Raw genomic sequence first — 27,711 nt, 5'->3', positions numbered from 1 at the left:
TATATAGCACCAACAGGACTGATGAACCATCAGACATAGCCATCTTTACCCTTAATGATGGTAACCTACTTTCTTTTGTCGGCCCATGACTTTTGTCCCCCTTACCTACCCTATGGCTGACTTCACTGCCATATCCACTCTCAGGTATCTAAAACACTCCACTTTCTCCAAGTTTTCTCCATTCAAACTCTAACTCCAAAATGATGGAAAATTACAAAGCATAATTTGCACATGTTGCATGGAATGTATTATTTAGATTATTGAATTCTCTTCACAGTTACAGAATGGAGCAACCAGCAAACAGGACTAAGATTGTGGGATATTGGTTCAATGAGAAGAAGTGTCAGAAATTTGGAGTTGCTGAGCTGAAGGCAGCATGCAAGTATGTACTTAGCTGGAATTTTCAGTTTTAACCCTTAAAGGACCAAGCTCTATAAATTTATGAGTTTCCCTAGCATTGGGGTATATCAAAAAATGAAATAGAAAATAGTCTTTAGTTAGTAGGAAATATTGTTCAAAGATGTAAATATGAAATTTAGTAGATTATCCATTTGAATATGGCGTGTTACATGATCATGTGCTCATTGAATTTTAGTGACACGTATATCTTCAGCTCTTCTCTACCACCACCAGTAGATTACTGATACACAAAGAACTTTTCTCAGAGCCAACAGTTCAACATCTGCTAAATCATTTTACCATTATGCTCCAAAGACTATTATTAGTTAGCCACTGATTTGTGTGGGGCATATGGCGGGGTTGTACCTTCTCCCATCACATATGGGTTACTAAGATACTAGGATTCCCTTTTAGGACTAATTATTTTTGCTTGTGACAGGGAATCATTACAGACTAATAAAGTTCACCTTCCTGTTTAAATTATGTTTGAAAAATGCAGCCCATATAAGTATGGCTAGGGTTCCCACTGGGTTAAATGGGTAACTATCACTGTAGGATTTTTTGCCAGTGCTACATTTGCTTGTTACACAGGATACCTCTATATATGGATGAAGTGCCCCTTTGAATTTAAATGAGGGTGGGGAGAGGCAATCCATATAAGTATGAAAAGGATCCCTATTTGACAACTTGCACAAGAATGGCTTAGGTCATTTAGGGGTAAACCTTGTTGCTCTGACAGTTAAGATTAGATATTGAAATGTTTTTAGAACCAAAGAATTTATCAGGTTTTATGTACAATGTTTAATTTGCTGCACTATATACTGTTCTATACATTCAGTTTAGTATGATTACAATGCTGTATTTCTTACTGGAGTGTGAATAGATGTTTATCTGTCTTATATCTCTTTTCAGGAGACGAGGAATAGAGCTTGTCAAGGTATTTCTAAAGACTGTAGAGGAAGGAAAGTTTGATGTACACTCCAAGATGTTGATCATCATTATTTTGGAGCTTGGTATGAAAGGTCTTTTCAAAGACAGTAGATTGCCCTTTGCTGGTTATCATAACCTTGAGGAAGTGTGAGTGTGAAAATGACTAATATAATAATATCTTATCAAGACAAGGTTGTTGTGCTCTTTAATTGATAAAGACGGAAAGTCCACTAGCTCTAATACGTTTTGTATGATATCACTTCAGTTTTCTTTATCTTGTAAAGTTTATTTTCATGTATCACTTGAAATAGTTTAACATTGTAGGAAGTTTTGAGTAGCATGTTGTTTATGTATGGTTATTTTGTAGTACAGGAAACCCTCAAATTTGAGACCTCTGTTGGGAACCTGCTTTTATTATTCTGGAAAGTTCATTATATATCTAAAACTCTCCAGATATGAGGCATTATCTTGGGGATATTTAGCAGTTTGTAAGGTACAGAAGTAACCAAACCTAAGATGTCTGTTAGTATCTCTGCTTGTTGGTGAGGAAGATGAGATAATAAAATTAATTTGCAGCTGCTGGAGGAAACAGAATATCTAAGTTTTGAGATATTTTGTAAAGGAAGCCAGAATATATAATTCCATATAAATAGTTATCCCTGGGGATAGGGGATGAAGAATACTTCCCACGTATTCCCTGTGTGTCGTAGAAGGCGACTAAAAGGGGAGGGAGCGGGAGGCTGGAAATCCTCCCCTCTCGTTTTTTTTTTTTTTTTTTTTTAATTTTCCAAAAGAAGGAACAGAGGGGGGCCAGGTGAGGATATTCCACAAAGGCCCAGTCCTCTGTTCTTAATGCTACCTAGCTAATGCGGGAAATGGCGGATAGTTTAAAAGAAAAGATAAATAGTTTTAAGTGGATTGATGTCATTTTTATGCTGAATAGCATGGAATAACCACTAGGATTCAGCACTTTATCTATTCCCCAAATTGAGCAGTCTCAGTTTAATCAGCAAGTTAGCAGTTAACTACAGTGTTAAATCTTCTAGGCTGTGTTACCTTTTGGTTTCATAGTGTTCATGATTCTTTGTCTCACATCTATAAACTGTCAAATTCTTTTCAGATCTACAGTGTTCCATTTTTATGTAAATTCAGATGATCTTAGGTACAATATGATGATTTATTGATTTGTTTATATTTTTTCAAATTATTTACAATACCACCATATTCCAGGGTGGCTAAAGGAAACCTTCAAAAGTCATTACTACACTTATTACAGACACACTATGGCATGTGCAGTGGTTGGAGGAAACCAGTGAGAGGTCTGTGGGGCTTGGTTGTAGACAAGGTGCTGCAGTTTTGGCTTATTACATGTTAAAGCCATAGAAAGGATGTGAGCAAATGAGGCCATTCTTTGTCAAGGTCTTCCAGTATGAGGGAAATTTAGATTCCTTTGGAGTGTGAAGTTATTTGTCTAGACTATACTGTCAATGATATTGTCTCACCTAAGGAGACTTGTCACTTGAGGTGTATCCCTGAGTAAGCAGAGTCCAGTAACAGCTATATATGTATTCCCTTTCATACAAGAAGAGAGGATTTCTTGCCACTTGCTACCATCCCTGTTCCCATGTGGAACATAGCTTTAAAGCTGCAGAAGCTCTACGAAAAAGGGTCCCAGGGTTACATTGAAATGATGATAATGGAACCCAGAATGAGTATAGTTCAGGGGGTCCTCAGGTTATGAATGGATTAGGTTCCTGGACCCTGTTCCTAAGTTGATATATTCACGTCAGAAAATATCAAGAAATGCATGGAATTAGAGGAAATACTTATACCTGTGATAATGAATTAGAAAATGTATTCTGAAGTGGATATAGTTAATCAGACATTGCATTAAGCAACACTTAATGATAAAAGATGCATTTTGGTGGTTCATGAGTTATTGATTATATGTTGAACTAGGAATTAAGTATTGTTTTTTGAGCTCATTCATAGGTATGGGTGTTTGTTGGTAGGATACTTGGAAGTTCGGGACCCCCTGTATACCATTTCAAATGGTACCATATAACTTTGAATTTCATAAATTTGTTTTAGACATTTTTTTTGCAAAGAAATGTTATTTGATTGATGAAGATTTTCAGCTGCATATCTTTTATTTTCCCAGATTGACATGGGTAATCCAATGGAAGAACAAGGGCCCTTTGACCTGATGCTTCATAAGCTGACAGCAATGTATGCTCAGGCACTCAACCATGACCCAAAGGTAACTCGTATTTTTTCTTTTTTTCTTTTTGTTGACAAAGACAAAGTACAGGGAATTTTTATGTTAAGTAATTGTACTAAATATTTTGTAATTTTCTTTGTGTAAAAGTGGTCGTATTTTGACACATTTGATGGTGGATACCAGGAGAAGGATGCTTAAGGTGAACATGGATTATATATATTTTTTTTATTTTGCTTTGTCGCTGTCTCCCGCGTTTGCGAGGTAGCGCAAGGAAACAGACGAAAGAAATGGCCCAACCCACCCCCATACACATGTATATACATATATATACACACACAGACATATACATATATACAAATGTACATAATTCATACTGTCTGCCTTTATTTATTCCCACGGATAAAAGTATAAAAGTAAGATGCTATTTTTTTCAAAGAAAAGGAGGTGAAATTACAAGATCAGCTTGCATAGTTAAGAACTAGGAGTTGTGGATGAGTACAGATATTTGCTATATACCTTACATTACTTTACCATACCTTTCTGCCACAGGAGTCCCTTCTTTCCTTTTGAGTCTGCTACAGCAGCCAGGAAGCATATTTGTACAACTGGAACATAACCCTGTTATTTTATTAGGACCCCCTGTACACTTAATTGTTCTTAGAATTGATTTGAGTTAATCTGACTGTTTAATATTTTGAAAAAAATGAGGACAGCAGGAAAAAGAGCAGCAGTAAAAATTTAATGCAGATTATGAACATGCAATTCTGTCATACTTTAATAGCAGTAGACTGGGCAAAGCTAGTTAGTTGTACTTACCAGTCATGCTGTCTATTATGATATATTTCAGGCTACAGCTGCAATCAGGATGGTAGAAAATTACATTGATGAGCATCCAGAAATGATTGTAATGGATCCTCTCCCTGGTGTTCACAGACTCCTGCTGAGGAACCAGACCTATGAACTTCTACAACAGTGCTTCAAAAATGATGGTGAGTAGATCACTATATATAAATGCACATAGAACACTTCACACGTATTCCCTGCGTGTCGTAGAAGGCGACTAAAAGGGGAGGGAGTGGGGGGCTGGAAATCCTCCCCTCTTTTTTTTTTTTCAACTTTCCAAAAGAAGGAACAGAGAAGGGGGCCAGGTGAGGATATTCCCTCAGAGGCCCAGTCCTCTGTTCTTAACGCTACCTTGCTAATGCGGGAAATGGCGAATAGTTTGAAAGAAAGAACACCATTATATTAAGTTTTACACTTAGTTTATTTTTTAGTACACATATACCTAGTGTCCTTATGTATCTCAATTAATATGTGCATGTATTGGTATTCTTGGTTAGTGTTTTTCCCTGATGGTATTTATAGTTGTTCATCACATACGGCAGCTCTGTATACAAACAAAGTGCACCTTCGAATTTAAATGAGGACTTGATGGGGCAACCCATCCAAGTTAGGTTGTGGTCACCATGCTGAGTACATCCAAGCATGGTTGCAGATCATAATAGGTTGATAACTTCTTTGAAGTAATTGTTAGTATAGTTGTAGTTTTTGTAGTAGTTGGTAATTTCTTTTCTTTTATTCAGTCTTTTTATTACAGATAAGGTGTTCACTCCAACATATGTGGAACTTTCTACAACAAATGTACATCATAATAAAAAGATGCTTCAGGAGGCAAATGTTACATTCCCAGTAGGTATGTTCAGATAAACCTTGATCACTTAACATTAAGTTAAGTAACTAAACTTAATGTAAGGATATAATTAAGGCATCAAAGGATTTGGAGAGCTGGTAAAAGAATCATGAGGTAGTATCTATGAACACATAATCCTGTAACTCTAAGCAAAATAAGTTTATGCATTTTTAATAATTTCACAAATGAAGTTCTTTATAAATGGCTAGAAATGAATTTTTCATTGTAACAGTATTATAGAATACTTTCACTCCCTTGTAGTTCTTAACTAATAAGGTTTTATCCTTTTTATATCAGATGCCTTATACTACCAGGTCCTTTGCATCTGGCAGAGCTTCTACACTGACATTAGGAAATTCATATTCACTCTTTTTCTGTTTAGATGACTTAACTCACTTTACATCAGGAAGACTACCTCAGGAACTCCTTACACATCAGATTCCCTGTGCAAATAAGAAGGAAAGGTATCTAAACTTGATGAGAAATTACATGAAGGGCTGCTCTATGGGATATCCCTGAGTTGTAGGAAAACACCCCTGCATGTTAAAGCAGTTGGGGCTTATATGTTTGTGAAGGGTAATGGAGAAAGATACATTCCTAGTGGTTAAGGGAAACCATATCTTTTGATAATGGGGAACCTTTACATTTATGTGGACCTTAATTTCTTTTAATACCTGTTTGAGGTTTGTCCTCTTATTGTGTGTGGTAGTAATAATTCGAGGCTTGTTCCTACTGTGGTAAAATTTCCCAAAAATTTATAAAAATTAATTTGCTGTATTTGATTATAGATAAGAAAATTATCAATGAAAGTAATCAGTTGAAGTGGAAATCTCATAATGTGCATGGATGCCAAATGTTGCAGGGTGGACAGGTAAATTTTCCTTGAAATAGTAACTCATGCTTAATTGGGAGATTTCCCTGAAATGGTATCTCATGCTTGATTTTAAGCTCTGATATATGCCTCACTGCTGAAGTTTTCTAGCATAGGTCACAAGAGTAGGCTCCTCTTCGTACATAGAACTAGACTCGTCACATGTTGATATCATTAGGGGATTCTTTGTAATTCCCCTGCACTCAGGAAATTCCCTTGATATTCAGGCCATTTGTTTCAGTGCAGCAGATATGTCCACTTTCTTCTTGTTTGATGAGAAACTGACATGAAAGAACTTAGCATCTGCTCGTAGGTAAAGTACTTGGTGATGTACAGCAGCTTAAGGAACAAAATGGAACTATCTATATTTGAATTAGTCTGAGAATTTTAAGGATGTAGATCAGCATTGCTCATGTAGGGATGGTCTGTGTGATTGACATTGATCAATTCCAGTCACTGCCATAGGTGTTAAACAGCTGGTAGCTCTTATGTTGAAGGTGAACCATTTGATATTAGCCACACTCTTTATTAAGAGCAGCCAGCTTCTCTCTCAGAAGAACAGATTGGCTCAAATTTGTCTGATGTTTTGGTATGGACTCATGGGTTTACTGGATAGATGACCTCCTCATGGAGGTGGGAGTAGTATTGGCACTCTCTTTTTCAAAGAGTGAGAGGATGTGTTGGATACACTGTTCAAATAGCCTTAATAGGCTCCAGTTTGAGTAAAAGTCATATTCTGTCATTGGGTTTCTTCTTGGGCAAAGAGTTATGGCCATTTAAAGCTAACATCTGTTACGCATGTCATTTCATGAATGATTTTGTGTATTTAAGTTTAGGCATCAAAAGTTGAGAAAACTAAGGTAGTTGAGTATGCTGACTCATATTTGTTGACCAATTTTCTCTCTCTCTCTCTCTCTCTCTCTCTCTCTCTCTCTCTCTCTGAACACCCAAAAAGTTATTATTCAAAGTATAATTTTGTTTCAAAGGTGATAAATACAATTTTGAATTATATTGAATGAGATAAGTCTTATTATATGTCCTCTAAACAGTGAAGAGATATTTTAAAATAAACAAAGGTCCTATAAAAGTCCTTTGACTCAAAGGTTCAGATCATCATACTACATATGGATGCACCTCTTTTCTCTGTTTTATTGATGACTAAGTGAGCTTTATGATGAATGAGAAATATTAACAATCTTTTTCTGCTTTGCTTCCACAGTATGCAAGCCAGTAACGGCAGGTGGTGGCATAGAAGCACATGAGGTAAGATGCATATGGTTTGAACTATTGACAATTGGGGTTGGAATCATTAGGATTGAGGGGAAAACAAGGTAATTGTAGGATCTTCATTAACAGGACAGAACTCCTCTTGCAAGTCACATGCTTTAATCACGTGATTGGCATGCAATCTATCTATATCTCTGATGCCTGTTCCCACCTGGAACTCCTTCAAAGGGGTGGCCAAGGCAGTAGAGTCTCCATGATTATTGAACTCCAGTGCCACTTCTTAGCCTTTAGTCCCTCACCCTTAACAGGCCGCTGACAGAGAGCAACTTTAGCACAGTGTTTGTAGAGGCTTCTGCTTAAGCTTTAGAAATACCCTTGATTATTTTTGTGTAGTTTTTTCTTTATAGTAGTCCTTGGTTTTGGAATACAAATCCAGGTCTTTCCACTGAGATGATTTAGGATTTTTACATCTTCCATAGTTTTTTGAGCTGTTATTACAGTTTTTACTAATGATGAATGTTACTAAGGTGCAGGCAAATCTCTGCTTTTTGATATTTAATTTAGTTGTAGTATTCTTTGCCTCATTGTTTAGAGACCCTTTCTTCAAGCTACATATCTCCAGAGAGTATTTTATGTCTGGATAGAAGCCTTCCAGATGAGATACTGTCTGTTGAGTCTTTGATTTCCTATCCCTTGAGGTGGTACCTCAGTGAATCTCTGCCAGTGCATAACTTCAGAATCTATTTTTTTTCTAGGTTTAGATATAAGATCAGTTAAACATATCCTTTATCCTTGGCTTGGAGTTAGTAGAATTAGAAAATTCCTTTTCCAGAGGTACTCATATGGAAAATGCTCTCAATTATAGCCCTTATAGAGTTTAGAGACAATACCTAGGTGTCAGAGGCTCCTTTAGTAAAGTCATAGTAATCTGTATATTTGTTGGGTTTTCCAAACCACCTCAGATTTACAGGATCCAAACCTCAGTCTTGGAGTCTGAAACTTGAATTCATACTCGATATACTTTAACTAAATGTTAGTATTAAATTTCCCTTCTAATGATAAAAAGAATGTAGCATCAAATTGATAAACACAGAAGGAAAGAAATGTGAATGGAACTTATAACTGGATTGAAATTTATTACTCTCACAAGATGCATGAATGCAAGAGAGGATTATACAAGATGTCTGGATACAAGAGAATGTTATGCATATGAGGTGTGGATAAGTCTTCTTTAACCCTTTGGCTGCAAATTACAGTTAGTCGTGAAATACATTTCTTCATGCTACAAAATACAACTAAAGTCTACAGCGGTCAAAAAGAAAAAAGTTTGTACATCCTCTGCAGTTCACTGATCTTCCACCAGCCAAGAAATGGCACCAGGGTCCTGTAAGGTGCTCCACCCTGTGCAGTGGCTGGCTGAAACTTCATATGTAGACAGTGACTCTGTCAAATGGCTGCCGCCAACCACATAGAGATTCATTTAGCTTTCTTTTCTCTACATCGTTTTGACCATTAGGAAGTTAATTTATGGATTTTTTGAAATATTGTGTAAGTGTATGTTATGTATTTGATGCATAAATAAGTGTAAATAATGATGATATTGTTTTAAACATTTATTTTTGAGTTGACAGAAGGCTACTTGTCATCCCTTTAATTCTGGTACTTGGATTATTTTTCTTGCTTTCTTCATTTTATTCATCATTTTTGAGCGTTGTTTTTATTATATTGGATTAGATGTATAAAAGAAAGAGGCGAAAGGTCGAGAGAAAGGTGCAAGAGGTGAAAAAGAGGGCAAATGAGAGTTGGGTGAGATAGTATCATTAAATTTTAGGGAGAATAAAAAGATGTTTTGGAAGGAGGTAAATAAAGTGTGTAATACTAGAGAACAAATGGAAACATCAGTGAAAGGGGCAAATGGGGAGGTAATAACAAGTAGTGGTGAAGAGAGAGGGAGATGGAGTCAGTATTTTGAAGGTTTGTTGAATGTGTTTGATCATAGAGTGGCAGATATAGGGTGTTTCCGTTGAGGTGGTGTGCGAAGTGAAAGGGTCAGGGAGAATAATTTGGTAAACAGAGAAGAGGTAGTGAAAGCTTTGTGGAAGAAGAAAAAGCCAGCAAGGGGCAGGTTTGGATGGTATTGCAGTGGAATTTATTAAAAAAGGGGGTGACTGTGTTGTTGACTGGTTGGTAAGGATATTCAGTGTATGTATGGTTCATGGTGAAGTGCATGAGGATTGGCAGAATGCATGCCTAGTGCCATTGTACAAAGGCGAAGGGGATAAAGGTGAGTGTTCAGATTACAGATGTATAAGTTTGTTGAGTATTCCTAGGAAATTATGTGGGAGGGTATTGATTAAGATGGTCAAGGCATGTACAGAGCATCAGATTGGGGAAGAGCTGTGTGGCTTCAGAAGTGGTAGAGGATGTATGGATCAGGTGCTTGCTTTGAAGAATGTATGTGAGAAATACTTAGAAAATCAGATGGAATTGTATGTAGTATTTATGGATCTGGAGAAGGCATATGATAAGAGTTGCTCTGTGGAAGGTAATAAGAGTATATGGTGTGAGAGGTAAATTGCTAGAAGCAGTGAAAAGTTTTTATCGAGGATGTAAGGCATATGTATGAGCAGGAAGAGAGGAAAGTGTTTGGTTCCCAGTAAGTGTCGGTTTGCAGCAGATGTCTCCATGGTTGTTTAATTTGTTTATGGATGGAGTTGTTAGGGAGGTGAATGCAAGAGTTTTGGAGAAAGGGGCAATGATGCAGTCTGTTGTGGATGAGAGGGCTTGGGAAGTGAGTCAGTTGTTGTTCACTGATGATACAGTGCTGGTGGCTGATTCAGGTGAGAAACAGCAGAAGTTGGTGACTGAGTTTGGTAAACTGTGAGAAAGAAGGAAGCTGAGAGTAAATGTGAATAAGAGCAAGGTTATTAGGTTCAGTAGGGTTGAGGGACAAGTTAATTGGGAGGTAAGTTTGAATATAGAAAAACTGGAGGAAGTGAAGTGTTTTAGCAGTGGATGGAACCATGGAAGCGGATGTGAGTCATGGGGTGGGGGAAAGGGCGAAGATTCTGGGAGCGTTGAGGAACATGTGAAAGGTGAGAATGTTATCTTGGAGAGCAAAAATGGATATGTTTGGAGGAATAGTGGTTCCAATAATGTTATATGATTGTGAGGCATGGGCTAGAGAGAGGGTTGTGAGGAGGAGGGTGGATGTGTTGGAAATGAAATGTTTGAGGACAACATGTGGTGTGAGGTGGTTTGATTGAGTAAGTAATGAAAGAGTAAGAGAGATGTGTGGTAATAAAAAGAGTGTGGTTGAGAGAGCAGAAGAGAATGCATTGAAATGGTTTGGTCACAGTGGAGAGAATGAGTGAGGAAAGATTGACAAAGAGAATATATGTGTCAGAGGTGCAGGGAACGAGGAGAAGTGGGAGACCAAATTGGAGGTAGAAGGATAAAGTGAAAAAGATTTAGAGCGATTGGGACCTGAACATATTCCCTGCGTGTCGTAGAAGGCAACTTATAGGGAAGGGAGCGGGGGACTGGCAATCCTCCCCTCTTTTTCTTTAATTTTCCAAAAGAAGGAACAGAGAAGGGGGCCAAGTGAGGAAATTCCTTCTGTGGCTCAGTCCTCTGTTCTCTACGCTACCTCATTCATGCTGGAAATGGCGAATATGTATATTTTATTTATTATACTTACTTGCTGCCTCCCATGTTAGCGAGGTAGCCAAAGACATTTTGGATAAATGCTCTTGAATTAGCAATGTGGGGATGATTAGCATCCCTTTAAATCTGCCGTTGGATTTCCATCCCTTCATGTCATACTCACATTCCTTCTTTTATCTGTTTATACATTTGTCTGCTATCATTATTCCACATAACCTCAGTACATCATTTGCACACTTTATCTGAAACCTGTACCTAGTGTGTTAAAGTGAAAGATAGCTCTCCATATTTATGAAAGTGTATCTTAATTTTTCACACTCCATAGTGAATTGATTCAAGTGAGACCATAGTCATCCATAATGATTCGTATAGATTTTTCCCACTTTTTCCTGTCTCTCCAGATAAGTTGCTTCTTATAAGGTGCCTTGTTGTGCAAATGAAATTTTCCACAGACAGCTAGTTTCTTTCCTTTACTCTGCTATATTCACACATATTTTTTCCAAAAGGTATTTTGGATTAGAAAAATTCCTATGATCATATGAGATGAATTCAGTGTTTTGATATTATGATAATAGTGCACTGACTTTTATTTTTAATGTTAACCTGGTATTTCATTTCAGATGGCTGTAGTGTTTAATGAGAACCGCATCTCTGAATGCACATTGCCCTGTGTTGCACAGTCCTTCATTAACCATGGAGCTGTTCTCTACAAGCTCTTTGTCTTGGGACCTATGTGGTTTGTTATTGTGCGTCCATCACTTAAAAACTTCTATGCTGGAGGTATCAGATTTTTCTTCATATTTTCAACCTTATGATTGTACATACACTCTCTAAGGTTACAAAAGTTTGTAATGATAGGAAGCAATTGAAAATAACTTGTATATATGATAAAGTGCAAGTATGAATAAAAGTACATATAGGATATGTATGTATATATATAAATAACTTGTATAAATGATAAAGTGCAAGTATGAATAAAAGTACATATAGGATATGTATATGTATGTATGTTATTTGTGTATGTGTGTGGAGCACAGCCTTGAGCTGTCACCCTGGCTGCTGTGGTGGACCATGGGTCATACATGAGCACTGTACATAATCAAACACATTTGTCACCACTGGTAGATGAAGTCCCAGGTCATCATTCTGCAACCATTAATGCAAGCCATTGACATCAATCCCAAACCTGGACCACCTAAGTACATTTGTTTACAGTGCTAAACCTCCAACATCAAAAAGTACCACTCCATCAGCACATCATGGGACACTTCATGCCTATGATAAAGCTCTTACAATGAAGACACTGAACACTCACAGGTCAGTTGCTAAACATTCTCCCAACATAGATACACACACATCAATATGCTTTATGACCTATGGTCCCACCTGATGGGTATGGCTGGCTTCATGAGTGCTGCAGGAGGTTCATGAAGATAAAAGAGACTCATAGACTGGAAGTAAGTACATAGAGGTGTTACTGGACTCTGCCTGCATGAGTTTACACCACAAATGAAAAGCCATCTTTAGCCAGGCTGAATTATGGGGAGTACAGTCATTTCAAAGAACTTTTCCATTCTGCTAGAAGTAATGCAGCCTTGGGCTGCTGGAGCCTCTAAAAAGAGAGCCCAGAGCCTGGCTGACACCAGGACTCTTTCTTAGAAAGAGTTCCCAGAGTAATTACAAAAAGAAATATATAGATATTTCTTTCTTTCTGTCATACTTATTTGCCATTTCCTTAGGTAGGTAGTGCCAGGAACACTCAAATAATGACCTCATTTTCTCACATTCATTTCCTACCTGCTATGGGCAATGCATCAAATCTGCTGGCCTCTACCCATAACCAGATCTCGTCAAAGGTGATTTTTCACTTGTGCTGTAATCTCAAGCAGATGGAATCCTGAAATATATATATATGTGTGTGTGTGTGTGTTTGTATTATATATATATTATATATATTTATTTTTTATACATAATTGCTGTTTCCCACATCAGCGAGGTAGTGCCAGGAAACAGACGAAGAATGGTCCATCCACTCATATATATTTATTTATTTTATTTATTTATAAATATATAAATGCATATATATATATATATATATATATATATATATATATATATATATATATATATATATATATATATATATATATATATATTCCCTCAAAGGCCCAGTCCTCTGTTCTTAACGCTACCTCGCTATCGCGGGAAATGGCGAATAGTATGAAAAAAAAAAAAATATATATACACATTTACACTTTCATACATGCTTGCCTTTATCCATTCCTGTCACTACCCCACCCCACAGGGAACAACACTGCTTCCCTCCGCTTCAGTGAGGTAGCGCCAGGAGAACAGACAGATAAGGCCACATTCATTCACACTTAGTCTTTATAGTTGTCATGTGCAGTGCACCGAAACCACATCCAGTTCCCACAAACCTTCCAATTCACTCTATTCCTTGCATGCCTCTCACCCTCTTGTATGTTCAGGCCCCAGTCACTCAAAATCTTTTTCACTCCATCCTTCCACCTCCAGTTTGGTCTCCCACTTCTTGTTCCCTCCACCTCTGACATATATCCTCTTTGTCAATCTTTCCTCGCCCATTCTCTCCATATGTCCAAACCATTTTAACACACCCTCTTCTGCTCTCTCAACCACACACACACACACACACACACACACACACACACACACACACACACACACACACACACACACACTTATTACCTTAACTTACCTTACCTTCTTGCCTTAGGAATTCCTTCTATCTTCTGTAGGGCTCCTGCAGTGCTCAGGAAGCCAGCCACTTCCACCAAACATGACCCCATGTAATAAAGTGTAGTGCTGTTGTGTGTTTCTATTTAGGGAATTTACAAGGCAGTTGAGTGTGTTCATTGTTTTCATTGTGGTTATTGAGTCATGGTCATGAAGGGTCCTAAGATTTGTAATGTTGTAAGGATGGGCATTGAGCAAAGCACTGAAAGAAAGTGTTTCATGTATAGGTCTAGGGACTGTGATTTCAGAAGGATGTATGTTTTGGTGGGTTAGCATTTAAGACAGGGATGGCAGGGTAGTTTAGTGATTTTTGGGTCATTCCGGTATGTGTATGTTTTGTCAGTGTCGTGTTTATATTATGTTATGTAGGGTGCTTATGGATTCCACCTGCATGAGGATACACTATAAGTGAAATGCCACCTGCAGTGAGTGTACATCATCTGCAATGTACAAAAAGAGAGTGATCTCGTTGAGGGACTTTTTATTTCAAAGTAGTCCATGATTTCCCTGCTCCTGTATGTAACCCAACCTTGAAGCTACTGGAGCCCTATAAATGGGGGTCCTGGGGTTATGTAATGATAATGAAATAATGTATTATGTTGTCAGTCTTGTGTTACTGGACTTCATCTTATGATGTTACACTGTGAGTGAAACGTCACATTCAGCAAGGTTTAATCATCTACTGAACGAAGAGTAGTACGATTGTGTTCAGACACTTTTCACTTCAGAGGGGTCTGTCATTTTCATGATGATAATTATACCACAGTCTTGAAGCTGCAGGACTCCCTTGAAGATGTCGTAAGGTTATAAGATTAATGATAGTCTTGAGATTTTGAATTAATATACACTTAAGGAGGACCTTGTGTTTTTTTTTTTTTCTTGGAGGTAGTTGCGTAATTTTTTCAGTGCTGTTGGTATTAAGTTTTAGAATGTTCAATTAATGATTGGGGTTTTGTAGAATGGTAGATATTTTTTGTGCAGGGAGTGGTTGTGTAATTTGTTTTTGTGCTTGTTGGCTGCTTTTGTTACAAATGAGATTTTGGTGGATGTTGTGACAGGTGTGCCTGAATGGCTGTTGCTTGTGGAGATCTCTCAGAAATCCCTAATGGAAGGAAATGATATGCAGTAGAGATGATAATACGAAGGCAGCTGGTACATCTGACAGAGTATTGCTTTAAGGTGATGAGGGTTTGGTATTGTGGGAAGGTGTGGGAATATGGGTAAGCCTGACTTATACCTAGATCACCTCATCAGTAACTAAAGAACCCTAAGACAAGACAGAAAACAAGGAGAAAGAGGAGTATTCATAACCGCAGCACACCACTACATCTCATTATTCGACATCATTCAGTGCACTAAACAAATCACTAACAATTACAACACTCAAAATATCATCCATAAGGATAAAACTCCACAACACCTTTTTTTACATCATGATCAACACCTTTATTATCCCACTCACCACCTGCACTGTTAGATATGCTCTTCAGCTACAGAAAATCATACCAGTACCACAAATACATATAGATAATGTAACACAGACTTCTCACCTCAAGTTGCAGACCTTATAAAGCAAAGAAACATACTATGATTAAATCACACACCATTAACAGTACCCATGGAACAAATTCAGACTCTGAACATCACCATCACCAACCTAATAAATGAAGAGCAAATAGCAGACTGGCACTTCTTCCATAGTTCAGTGAACCACAAAACCAAAAGCACCAAACTCTAGCAAACAATAAGAGAAATTTATACCTTGTACACTGCTCCAGCCCCTACACATGAAGTTTTAACCACCACCAACAATAGCTTTTCTCCCAAAGAATACAGAAGTATAATAATGAAACACTACTCAGAAATTAGTGAAAAATCACCTACACCTCTAAGAAGGCTAGCCATGAAAAACATCTACAATATCCACCCTGAAACCTGATAGCATATCAGACTTCAACATTAAATGCATGAGCTTAATTGCAATCATAGTACTTGTAAATATTTTCAACCAGTCTTGGTTATACAACAAAATCCCAAACATCTAGAAACTTTCCAACACTGTACCCATCTTGAAACAGTCCAAACCACCCAACTCCCCTTCTTTCTATTACCCTATAACATTGCTGTCATCTGTCATATATCAGTGCTGTCTTCAAAGTCTAAATTCCTTGAAAAATAATGTACTGTAGATTTAAGCAAATTATCCCACTTTCACCCACAGCAGGGCTCTGGACCCTGTCAGTCCACTACTACACTGTACACAACACATCCTGGATGGCTTCAGGAAACTTCAACCCCATCTAACACATTATTATTGGCAGTAGTTAACAATAAAATATTCAACACCCTCCCAACACATCTTAAAACTAAATATACTTGATTCTGTCATCCACAATAAATACAAAAAATTGTTGAGCAACTTCATAGTTGATCATCAAGCCTAAGTCATTCATAAAAGCTTCATCTTCAAAATTTCAAGCTCTACAAAAGAGTACCCGAGTTATTCTTCATCTTTTTTCAGTATCTTCCTACATGACCCCCAAATGGGTATCAGAGATTTAGATTGATAAATAGTTAGATTTGGACAAGGAAAAGGATCCTCTAGTATCGTCTACAAACAATTCATCTGCTCCACCCTATACTGTGCTTCTGCTCCCTGGCCGTCCACCATCTCAGAAGCAAATATAACAGAATTTTAAACCCCACAGAATAAAGTACTAAACACCAGGTACCTGACACAGAGAAACAAAATATTTCCAGTATAATCACCTCAGTATGCTTCACAGTTTGCTCTTTGCAGCAGTACTGCACCCCTCTTACCCAAACCACTTCATAGTCAGTCACCAACCCTCAAGTAGAAATAGAATGCTTATGAATGCTTCACACTTCAGTATCCTATATCTACAGATCCCTCCCCAGGCTGACAGATGTGACATTGACAAAACATTTACCCACTGTAATGAACCTGAAGATCACTAAACAATCACTCTCCTTACCCAGTCTTAAACATCAGTCCACTAGATATACACTCATCTGAAACTACATTCCCCTGACGTGTTAGTTATGCCTTTTTGCATTTGTTCTGGATACTACCTATGTTTTCAACATTACAAAAACTACTTTAGCATATGACAAGACTCATCATGCCCAAGATGCAGCTGATATATTGAAAGCACTGAACACTTACTCCTCAGTTGTCCTTTTGCTCACCCAACAAAGACACACACACATCACCACACTTCTTGACTTGTAGTCTCGCCTGTTGGATGTGGCTGGCTTCTTGAGTACTGTGGAAGCCCCATAGAAGGTGATCCTGGAAGAGGATGGTAAGGTAAGAAATATATATATTGTGTTATGATTTTATTCTGTGTTCCTGAAATGTAAAGAAGTGTGTGGACTTTTTAGTTGTTATTGCATGCCACAGTTCTCTCGCTTCAAGACAGAACCCAATAAGCACTTGTTCATGGAATTGAAATTTCATTCCCCACAAAAAAGTATTTCACCCTCTTCAGCCTCCACGACACCTATGAGACTGGCTAACATTCTTTTATAAAGCCCTAACCCACTTAGGCCCATGATGTATGGTATGGTAGTGAAGATGCACCTCCTGGCCACTAACACTTATCAATTATTCACACCTGCAGTGTGGACCTGTTTACTATTGTTTTCATTATGTAGTCTATATTGTTTTCACATCATAGCCTTCACTTATGCCCCTTGTAGATATCACATCTGAATTCTTTTCTTTTATTCATGTTTCATAGTTTGACTGTTTGGATTTTTTTTTCTTTAGAGCATCATGTTGCATGGTTGTGCATCTGCTTAGGTAGGCTAGTCATGTGACCATGAGTTCATTACACTGTACTTGTACCAAGGTATGTATTATTGTACTTAAATGTTTCTTTTACACTTTATGTTTTTATTCTTTAACTCTTGTTTTATTAATTTTTTCATTCTCCTTTGCCAGTTTTTCCTGTGTGCAGTGAGATATCTCTTTTACATTTAGGGAGTTGAGACATTCTGACATCCTAACCAGTGTGATAGTGCTAGCTTTCCCCAGTCATCACTAACCATTATCTCATGGGTTGTAGCATCTTGCTTATTTCAGGCCCTCCTTTGACCATTCATTCTGCCACAGTGATAATGTCAGTGGTCCACTCTCTTCAAGTGACTGGTCTGCTAGGCAGCACAGAATTCTGTTGCATTGCTAGTAGTTCCTGTGATGGGACCAGGTTTGATCAATCTCTCTCTCTCTCTCTCTCTCTCTCTCTCTCTCTCTCTCTCTCTCTCTCTCTCTCTCTCTCTCTCTCTCTCTCTCTCTCTCTCTCTCTCTCTCTCTCTCTCTCTCTCTCTCTCTCTCTCTCTCTCTCTCTCTCTCTCTCTCTCTCTCAAAAAGAAATCAAGCAAGAAAAGAATGCCCTGGGATATGTCGTAGCAAAATACTTTAATCATCAAGTGCATGTTTGATTAAACTCCTTACAGAGTATCCACTAGTAAACTAGGGATTAGATGTGCTCGCTGACACATTCAGGCATCTTAGAATGAGGAACTGTCCGTTTATTCATTTTGGTATACCATGGTTACAATTATATTTAATTCTATAATTTGCTTCTTATTTTGTGACTACCTTAATAACCCTATGATTTTAAGAATCACAAGTAAAACACATATTCTTAATTAAGGGTCAGCTGATCGGGTAAACTCAAATAAGGTGGGTAGAACCCCATGTTTCTTACCTCCAGAGGGGTCTGATGTTGGCTTCTAATTGCTTGTTTCCATTTACAATCCACATTTTTCTTCTGTCTTTGAAACTATCTAAATAATTATTAGTTCTTGCATTAGGTAAGAACCTATTGAAGAGAACTATGTAGAAAAAATGTATGAAAAATATAATTTACAATGTCATTCACTAAATATAGATTGAATGTTTTGAACCAGAGGCAATTACTAGTGTTCATGTGCTAGATGGCACTTCATTGCTACCACTTATTTTCTTCTGTACTTTTCTGAAAATATTTGTAGATAGTTATTAATTTTTGTGTAGGATAAGAACCCACTAAAGAGATCTGTGTTGAAAAGAAATCAATTGAATTATACGATTCACTGTATCTTCATTGAATTTTGTAAGCAAGTTTACCTGTGGGTACTATCTTCCTGCTTGTCTCCCAGCTTGCCGGCTCTCCCATTTTCTGTTATTTTTGTGAACCTCTAGACATTGACGAGTTCATGCATTGGTTATGAACCTACTGAAGGAAACTGTAGAAAAATTGGAAAAATTATATGAAAATTACAATTTACTTTATCGTTCACTGAATATAAGTTGAATACTTAAACTGAAGATGATTGTAAACATTTGTGTGCTAAATGGCAGTGCCATTTGAACCACCCATTTTCTCTTGTATTTTTCTGAATATAGTAAGTAAATACTTATTACTTCATGATATAGATAAGAACTTGTTGAAGAGAATTGCATAGAAACTACAACTTACTGTATTATATGCTGAGTATACCTTGAATATTTTGCTGTGGTTGCTTGCTTTTACATGTTTATTTCTCCAAGCTTGCTAGCTCTTCCATAATCATCAAATGTTTTAAACATAATCATTTGAATGCTTCATTACAGAATTTAATGGCCCCAAAACAGGACATTAACCCCACAATTGTATTCAGCATGAAGAATAGGCCCTATGTTAATGGGTTTGAAGGAAATCTATTTTCCAACAAAAAATGATAGAAAATGCAGGTAATAGGCAAAACATTTTTGTTTGAGAATTAAGATATATCATAATGATAGGCACTTTTTTACTTAAAATGTTAATTTGGAACATATAATTGCATCCTGTGGGCAGTGACACCTGTGTGACACCAACTAGATATGAACTGAATCATCTTGAAGTATTTTAATCATGTAATACTTAAATGTTTAATTACAAGACTTGGTAGTCAAGAAACATTATTTCAACCATAGAATCGTATTCAGGACAAAAACTAGGCCTTATTTTTCAGGCCAAAAACTTTCTCTTTCAAAACTGGATTAAAATGTAATGAAAGTTTTTCATACACAGAATGATTTTGTGAAACATTTCAGAATTCGTCCTTTAGCTGATAGATAGCGAATAATTATGAAGTGAAGCTTAAATTTAACAACCCAATGGCCCATGTCTTGTTGGCCAGAATAAAAGTTCCAAAGACAAGTTTTAGTTTCAAGACCATGAAATATTTTAAACCGCTAGTGACTAAGATGCTTCGTAAGGTTTTGAAGGAGATCTATCTCCCAAAGAAGATTGTTGGAACAGTTATATCAGGATATTTTTAGGCCAAAATCATTTTATTTCAAAAGAGAGTGTAAGATAGTAAAAGAATTATTATTTTTTTTTTTATTATACTTTGTCGCTGTCTCCCGCGTTTGCGAGGTAGCGCAAGGAAACAGACGAAAGAAATGGCCCAACCCCCCCCCATACACATGTATATACATACGTCCACACACGCAAATATACATACCTACACAGCTTTCCATGGTTTACCCCAGATGCTTCACATGCCTTGATTCAATCCACTGACAGCACGTCAACCCCGGTATATCACATCGCTCCAATTCACTCTATTCCTTGCCCTCCTTTCACCCTCCTGCATGTTCAGGCCCCGATCACACAAAATCTTTTTCACTCCATCTTTCCACCTCCAATTTGGTCTCCCTCTTCTCCTCGTTCCCTCCACCTCCGACACATATATCCTCTTGGTCAATCTTTCCTCACTCATTCTCTCCATGTGCCCAAACCACTTCAAAACACCCTCTTCTGCTATCTCAACCACGCTCTTTTTATTTCCACACATCTCTCTTACCCTTACGTTACTCACTCGATCAAACCACCTCACACCACACATTGTCCTCAAACATCTCATTTCCAGCACATCCATCCTCCTGCGCACAACTCTATCCATAGCCCACACCTCGCAACCATACAACATTGTTGGAACCACTATTCCTTCAAACATACCCATTTTTGCTTTCTGAGATAATGTTCTCGACTTCCACACATTCTTCAAGGCCCCCAGAATTTTTGCCCCCTCCCCCGCCCTATGATCCACTTCCGCTTCCATGGTTCCATCCGCTGCCAGATCCACTCCCAGATATCTAAAACACTTCACTTCCTCCAGTTTTTCTCCATTCAAACTCGCCTCCCAATTGACTTGACCCTCAACCCTACTGTACCTAATAACCTTGCTCTTATTCACATTTACTCTTAACTTTTTTCTTCCACACACTTTACCAAACTCAGTCACCAGCTTCTGCAGTTTCTCACATGAATCAGCCACCAGCGCTGTATCATCAGCGAACAACAACTGACTCACTTCCCAAGCTCTCTCATCCCCAACAGACTTCATACTTGCCCCTCTTTCCAAAACTCTTGCATTTACCTCCCTAACAACCCCATCCATAAAAAATTAAACAACCATGGAGACATCACACACCCCTGCCGCAAACCTACATTCACTGAGAACCAATCACTTTCCTCTCTTCCTACACGTACACATGCCTTACATCCTCGATAAAAACTTTTCACTGCTTCTAACAACTTGCCTCCCACACCATATATTCTTAATACCTTCCACAGAGCATCTCTATCAACTCTATCATATGCCTTCTCCAGATCCATAAATGCTACATACAAATCCATTTGCTTTTCTAAGTATTTCTCACATACATTCTTCAAAGCAAACACCTGATCCACACATCCTCTACCACTTCTGAAACCACACTGCTCTTCCCCAATCTGATGCTCTGTACATGCCTTCACCCTCTCAAAAGAATTATATGCTTGAAATGATAATATAAGATGTATATCTTATAGCTTCCTGTGGCTGGTAGGTACTGAATGGATATGAAGCGGATGATCACAAAATTGAATGCTTAGTTTCAGAACCTAATGACACAAAACAGTATTTAAGATCCAAAATCATATTCAGGCCCTATACTGAGGTTTACAACAGGAAAACTGCAGGCTATTTTTCATCCAAAATTGGAATATAACATAATTAAAGGCTTTTATTCATGAAACGATAATGTAAAGCATCTCATAATGTTTCCACAGGCCTGAAAAATACATGAAATAAGAAAATGAATCATCATGAAACATTTTATGATATTTTTCATGCCAGAAATTTTTGTCAAAAATTGGAATAATAACATACTGAAAATTTTTTTTTTTACTTGAAATGATAGTGTAAAACATTGCATAATGATTCTTCTGACTGACAAATCCTGAAAAATTATATAGTGAATAGTTATGAAATATGTGCATATCCCTCTGCTTAGATCTGGTTAATGTTCCTTATGTGGCTTTGAGTATGTCTCCCTTTAAGGATGGTACAGAGCAAAGATCAAGATTTCACAAGTGGTGAAGATCTTTTCTCATTTTTTTGTAAGTCCCTTCCTTTGCAGTGGTTATGCTATCTTATGCTTATTGAGCTCTCTTCTTTCATATGATATGTTTGCTTTGAAAAATGAAATCCATTTTGCTACTTTAGGGAGAACCCTATGAGCATCCATTTATTTTCCCATCTCTTCTTTCCCTTCATTCCTTTAGTTTGTGGTTGAATAGCATAAAATCACCGCTCAACTAATGATGTCATGGGTCTTTGCAGGCTGCCATATGGTCGCTAGATTTTTATAAACAAGCATAAGCCAACTTCAAAGATATTTTGGTGAATGAAGAGGGTGATATCCCAGGAGAATCACCTCATGATAGGGTGTAATTTGGATTTAACCCTTTTGTGGAGCAAGTACTCTCTCTGATGCTTATAGGACTCTGCCTTTGGTAGAGGAATGGAGTTTCATATTTCAAAGCCGAAATTTTTTTTTTCTTTTTTCATTTTCTTACATTGATTATAATTTTCATTCCCTGCATGAAGTTAGATAAAGTTTTATGTTGCATAATTATGAATATACTTTTATAGGCATATGGTTTATTTTTTCATGTCATTATTTTCTTTTTACTGTACATGATATTATTTTCTTTTCAGTTGATGGTTGCTTTGATATTAACAAGCTTGCAGGTACATTAAATACACAGTACATATATTATTTTAGATTAAGTGTAGACTTGGGGTAATCTGGTTTTCTTTTGAACCAGTAAGCTGATGTTATATGGCATAAAGCATTTCTGAAGAATCATTAATGGGATAGAGCATTAACAGTGCAATACACTTTTGATTGTTTTCCACACAATTTTTATACTTTTACATCTTGAAGAGATGTCCCTGAGGAATTTTATGATGCCTTTGATTTCACTTTCTGAACTTATGGCAAGGAAAAAAGAAAATCGGTTTCATTGTGGCTCATACTCCTCAAAGCATTTATAGAATGTTCTGATTGCTTCTCTGGGGTATGGTTTAAATCACCAAAAATTACTAAATGCAAAGCTTCAACACCAATCCTAATTCTCAACACTAGCATTATTCCATAATTTCAGCTGTACTTCATAACACTTTATTGTATAACACTAATACTAAGCTGTTGCACCACCAACGCTTTAATACTTTACATGCTAAACTTTAAACACAATGGCAATTATTTTCTTGTTAACATAATTGCTCTTCCTGCCTGTGTGGGGATGCATCAGGATCAGAAAAACAATGGCCCTTTTTTACATAAATCAGTCTTCAGTTGTCATGCATAACCAAATTCAAAGGCTACCAACCTACTCCATGGTTAGCGTTGACTACTTCATGTAAACTGATTCATCCCATAAACTACATGTAGCTCCCCAACCATCCCTAGAGTTGGATAGAATGGTAGGCTGGTTTGATGATGTACCTTATGTAGGAGGAGGAGCAGATTGAATGCAAATAAGTCAGCTTCTGAGAAAGAGGGTTCAGCTTGAACTGTGAGGAACTGGAAGATTTGGTTAAATGCGTGTTTCGGAGTAAAGTTCTGCAAAGGTGAAGCGAGAAAGCTGGTGTAAAAAATAGTCATGCGAGGGAGAACAGTTGAGGGTGTGCTGAAAGCTTTGGTGAATGGAAAAATGTTAGGTGTAGAATGTGTAGGAATCTTGCATAAAGGAGCACTCATCCCAACATCGATGTTCTGTGTATGGTTGTAAAACCCAAGCATATGTAGGTCAGGATAAGTAAAAGATAAGAGCAGTAGAGATGTATAGATTGCACTGTGCATCTGGAATTAAGAGGATAGATAAAATGAAGAATGATGTGAGAAGGTTATACAAAGTGGTGTGAAGAAGTCATTAGATTGGCACATGGTTGAAATCCCTTGAGTATGTTGTGGTCATACACAACATATGGCAGATGATAGTTAGTAAAGAAATTATATTATAGTACAGTACAGCATGCTTATAGTAAAAAATGTATCTTCCTGGATGGGTCTGATGAATTTTGAAGTGATTTGTATAACTTGTGTTGTCTCGATAGGGTTAGTTAGTGTGAATGTTAGACAAATTTCATAACACTTATGGTAGCCTCTTTCATTGTATGTTACATTACTACAGTTAAAAAGCAGTATCTTCTAATGTTGCTATTACCGTACCACAAAATCAGGGATACAATGTGAAGCCAGACCATTGGGCATTTCTCAAAATCTATCATCCATTGTCTCATATTGTTTTTCAAAACAGTGCTAAGATAAAAAGAAAAGTATCTTTTACCACATGTACAAGGATGAGATCAGATGCAGTGGAAGAATTTTATTGTACAAATGGAGACTCCGTTAGTCTCAGTTGATGAATCATCTTGGTGTGTAAAGTGAAAAGGGGTACTTGTATGAACCTGGAAGTCTGTTGTACTTTTAAAACACCTCTTTCAGAACATTAGTGAGAACACTGTTAACCCTCTCCCCAAGCAAGTGCTCTTCTTTTTGATGCTCATCTTCTGGTTGGGAAATTATTTCTTATACCTTAATGTCAACAATTTGTACTAAGTACGAAGTAATAATTTTGATTTGACTAAGATTATCATGTTTAATATCTTTGAAATACCCCAAGTCTACTCTGTTGTTGTATGGATAGCAAATCTTTCTTATCCTCATCATAGTTCATATTTAGTCAGTAGTGGTTACAATCTTTAGCATTATGATTTATCTTAAAATTTATGATGAAATGCTTTTATTGCATGATTATGATGAGAATAAGAATATGATATTGTTTTTTATATATTTGTTTTAAAGTTTCTCATGTATGAATTAGGTACAATTGCATATACCAGAAATAAGATGTATAATATGCAGGTAGATGATCCCAAGTCTGGATTGCTCGGGCCCTGGGCCATAGTTGATGTTGGATTTTTATTCCTAATACATGCAGATAAACCAGTGATGTTAAATAATGCTGGTTACATGCAGCAATTCATATTTATATTATCATGTGAGAAAATCTAAAGAGGAAAAAATTTTATATGATCATATTCTAAACAAATGAAAATCAAAAAAGTTCTGATGTAAGAAATGCCAGTGATGCTTAAGAAAGCCAATTATATACATTATGTCATGCTCATAATGCATATGAAAACTCCAAGAGGCAGAATTATAGCATACAATCATTTGCTAAATGTGGATGGAAATAGAAAATAGAAAAATCTGGATATAAGGAATTTTCCCTAGCCTTTAACTACTCACTCAAATAACCAGGTTGTAGAACTTTCCAGTTTTCAGGCCCTAGATTTGGCATCATTTATTTGTATATATGTATGTTTCCATGTATGACAACTCTAGAGTATATTTTTCATTTAAAACTGAATATTCCCTACAGAATTTTCACCAGTTTCTGCATTCAATAAATGTTAGCACAGACTTTTATAGATTTATCAGTCATACTTGAATAATATGCACTTTGACATTTTGTGAAACTTTTACAATAGTGAAGTTCAAGAAAGCTTATCTTTCTCAGGCATTACATGCTAAGGTTAGATTAATCGAATCCTCGTAAAGCAAGAAATTAATTGCACTGACATTGCTGCATATGATATGGCAATACAATACTGTGAACAGATTTGTTTCTAACATGTGGGATCTGAGGGAGGATTCCTTTGGATGCACATGAATATTTGCTCTCAGTTAAGGCTTAGATGATTGACTTTAAATGATTGTACACAGTGGGTTGAAACTTTAGTTTCATAAACAGTACCTGTTGTTGATGATATCCCTTTAAAGATATGTATTGCTTTATAAGGCCATTAGAGAATGTTAGGAAGGGTTGTTTAGGGAATGCACAATCATCTACTCGAAAGTAAACTAATTTGTGTTTCTTTGTCTACTGCTTCCTGATAGTGTTCTAATAGTTATAGCATTATACCACAGCTTTTGATGTCTGCATCTGTTTCTTTGGAATTTAACACACCCAAGAAGGTTTCCTCAGATTCTGAGAATGAATAAGTATTTGAAATTGATATATGTTTATATATTTTTTATATTTTTTATAGTAAAGTGTATTAAAGTGTATAGTAAAGTGTTTTAGATATCTGGGAGTGGATATGGCAGCGAATGGAACCATGGAAGCAGAAGTGAATCATAGGGTGGGGGAGGGGGCGAAAATTCTAGGAGCCTTGAAGAATGTTTGGAAGTCGAGAACATTATCTCGGAAAGCAAAAATGGGTATGTTTGAAGGAATGGTGATTCCAACACTGTTTTATGGTTGCAAGGCTTGGGCTATGGATAGAGTTGTGCACAGGAGGGTGGATGTGCTGGAAATGAGATGTTTGAGGACAATATATGGTGTGAGGTGGTTTGATCGAGTAAGTAATGTAAGGGTAAGAGAGATGTGTGGAAATAAAAAGAGTGTGGTTGAGGGAGCAGAAGAGGATGTTTTGAAATGGTTTGGTCACATGGAGAGAATGAGTGAGGAAAGATTGACCAAGAGGATATATGTGTCAGAGGTGGAGGGAACGAGGGGAAGTAGGAGACCAAATTGGAGGTGGAAAGATGGAGTGGAAAAGATTTTGAATGATCGGGGCCTGAACATGCAGGAGGGTGAAAGGCGTGCAAGGAATAGAGTGAATTGGAACGATGTGGTATACTGGGGTCGACGTGCTGTCAATGGATTGAACCAGGGCATGTGAAGCGTCTGGGGTAAACCATGGAAAGGTCTGTGGGGCGTGGATGTAGAAAGGGAGCTGTGGTTTCGGTGCATTATTACACGACAGCTAGAGACTGAGTGTGAACGAATGGGGCCTTTGTTGTCATTTCCTAGTGCTACCTCGCACACATGAGGGGGGAGGGGGATGTTATTCCATGTGTGGCGAGGTGGCGATGGGAATAAATAAAGGCAGACAGTATGAATTATGTACATGTGTATATATGTATATGTCTGTGTGTGTATATATATGTGTACATTGAGATGTATAGGTATGTATATTTGCGTGTGTGGATGTGAATGTATATACATGTGTATGTGGGTGGGTTAGGCCATTCTTTCGTCTGTTTCCTTGTGCTACCTCGCTAACGCGGGAGACAGCGACAAAGCAAAATGAATATAAAAAATAATATATTATATATGTATGTGTGTGTGTGTTTGTGTATATATGCTCAAATTTTGTTTTTTAGACTTTCTGCTTCATTCAGACACTTTCGCTGTAGATATTACAAGCATAACGTCTTTTCCTTTTAGGCTCTGATGATGGTACAGACAGTTCTGAAACATACACCAATGAAATGAAAAATGTTTATTTAGGCCCTGATGATTCATATCCTATTATGACTACCTTTCAAAGCAATATTCATGTATTAGTGTTATGTAAAAGAAACCCAGCTCTCTTTATCACTGGGTTAAGTAATGCTCTTCATGATTATAACAAGCTAGTTTGAGCTGCTGCTTTAAACCTTGTTGGTTATGTATTTTGTTTTCATTCTTTTCCTACTGGGGAATTTCTTATAGCAGATAGCTACCGAAGGGAAGGATCATCATTATTTTGGTAGGCAGATTTCCA

The 27,711-nt window shown here is 37.2% G+C and overlaps 1 protein-coding gene across 5 annotated transcripts in view; it reads left to right on the top strand.

Moving 5' to 3' along the window:
* LOC139760326 (inositol-tetrakisphosphate 1-kinase-like) overlaps window positions 1-27,711 on the top strand; it is a 42,696-nt gene that overhangs the window by 3,182 nt on the left and 11,803 nt on the right. For 4 of the 5 annotated variants that reach the window (XM_071683340.1, XM_071683339.1, XM_071683336.1 and 1 more), the window contains exons 2-9: window positions 278-382; window positions 1,312-1,336; window positions 3,491-3,589; window positions 4,398-4,539; window positions 5,148-5,243; window positions 7,331-7,374; window positions 11,625-11,784; window positions 22,804-22,836. In XM_071683340.1, the coding sequence (XP_071539441.1) occupies window positions 285-382; window positions 1,312-1,336; window positions 3,491-3,589; window positions 4,398-4,539; window positions 5,148-5,243; window positions 7,331-7,374; window positions 11,625-11,784; window positions 22,804-22,836 (697 nt within the window). In that variant the 5' untranslated portion in view covers window positions 278-284. Of the gene's footprint in view, window positions 1-277; window positions 383-1,311; window positions 1,413-3,490; window positions 3,590-4,397; window positions 4,540-5,147; window positions 5,244-7,330; window positions 7,375-11,624; window positions 11,785-22,803; window positions 22,837-27,711 lie in introns of those variants that run through there. The other variant, XM_071683341.1, reaches the window with a different exon arrangement.

This window comes from Panulirus ornatus, chromosome 36, assembly GCF_036320965.1.
Source record: "Panulirus ornatus isolate Po-2019 chromosome 36, ASM3632096v1, whole genome shotgun sequence".
Lineage (NCBI taxonomy): Eukaryota > Metazoa > Arthropoda > Malacostraca > Decapoda > Palinuridae > Panulirus > Panulirus ornatus.
This window is presented reverse-complemented; position numbering and strand designations above follow the sequence as displayed.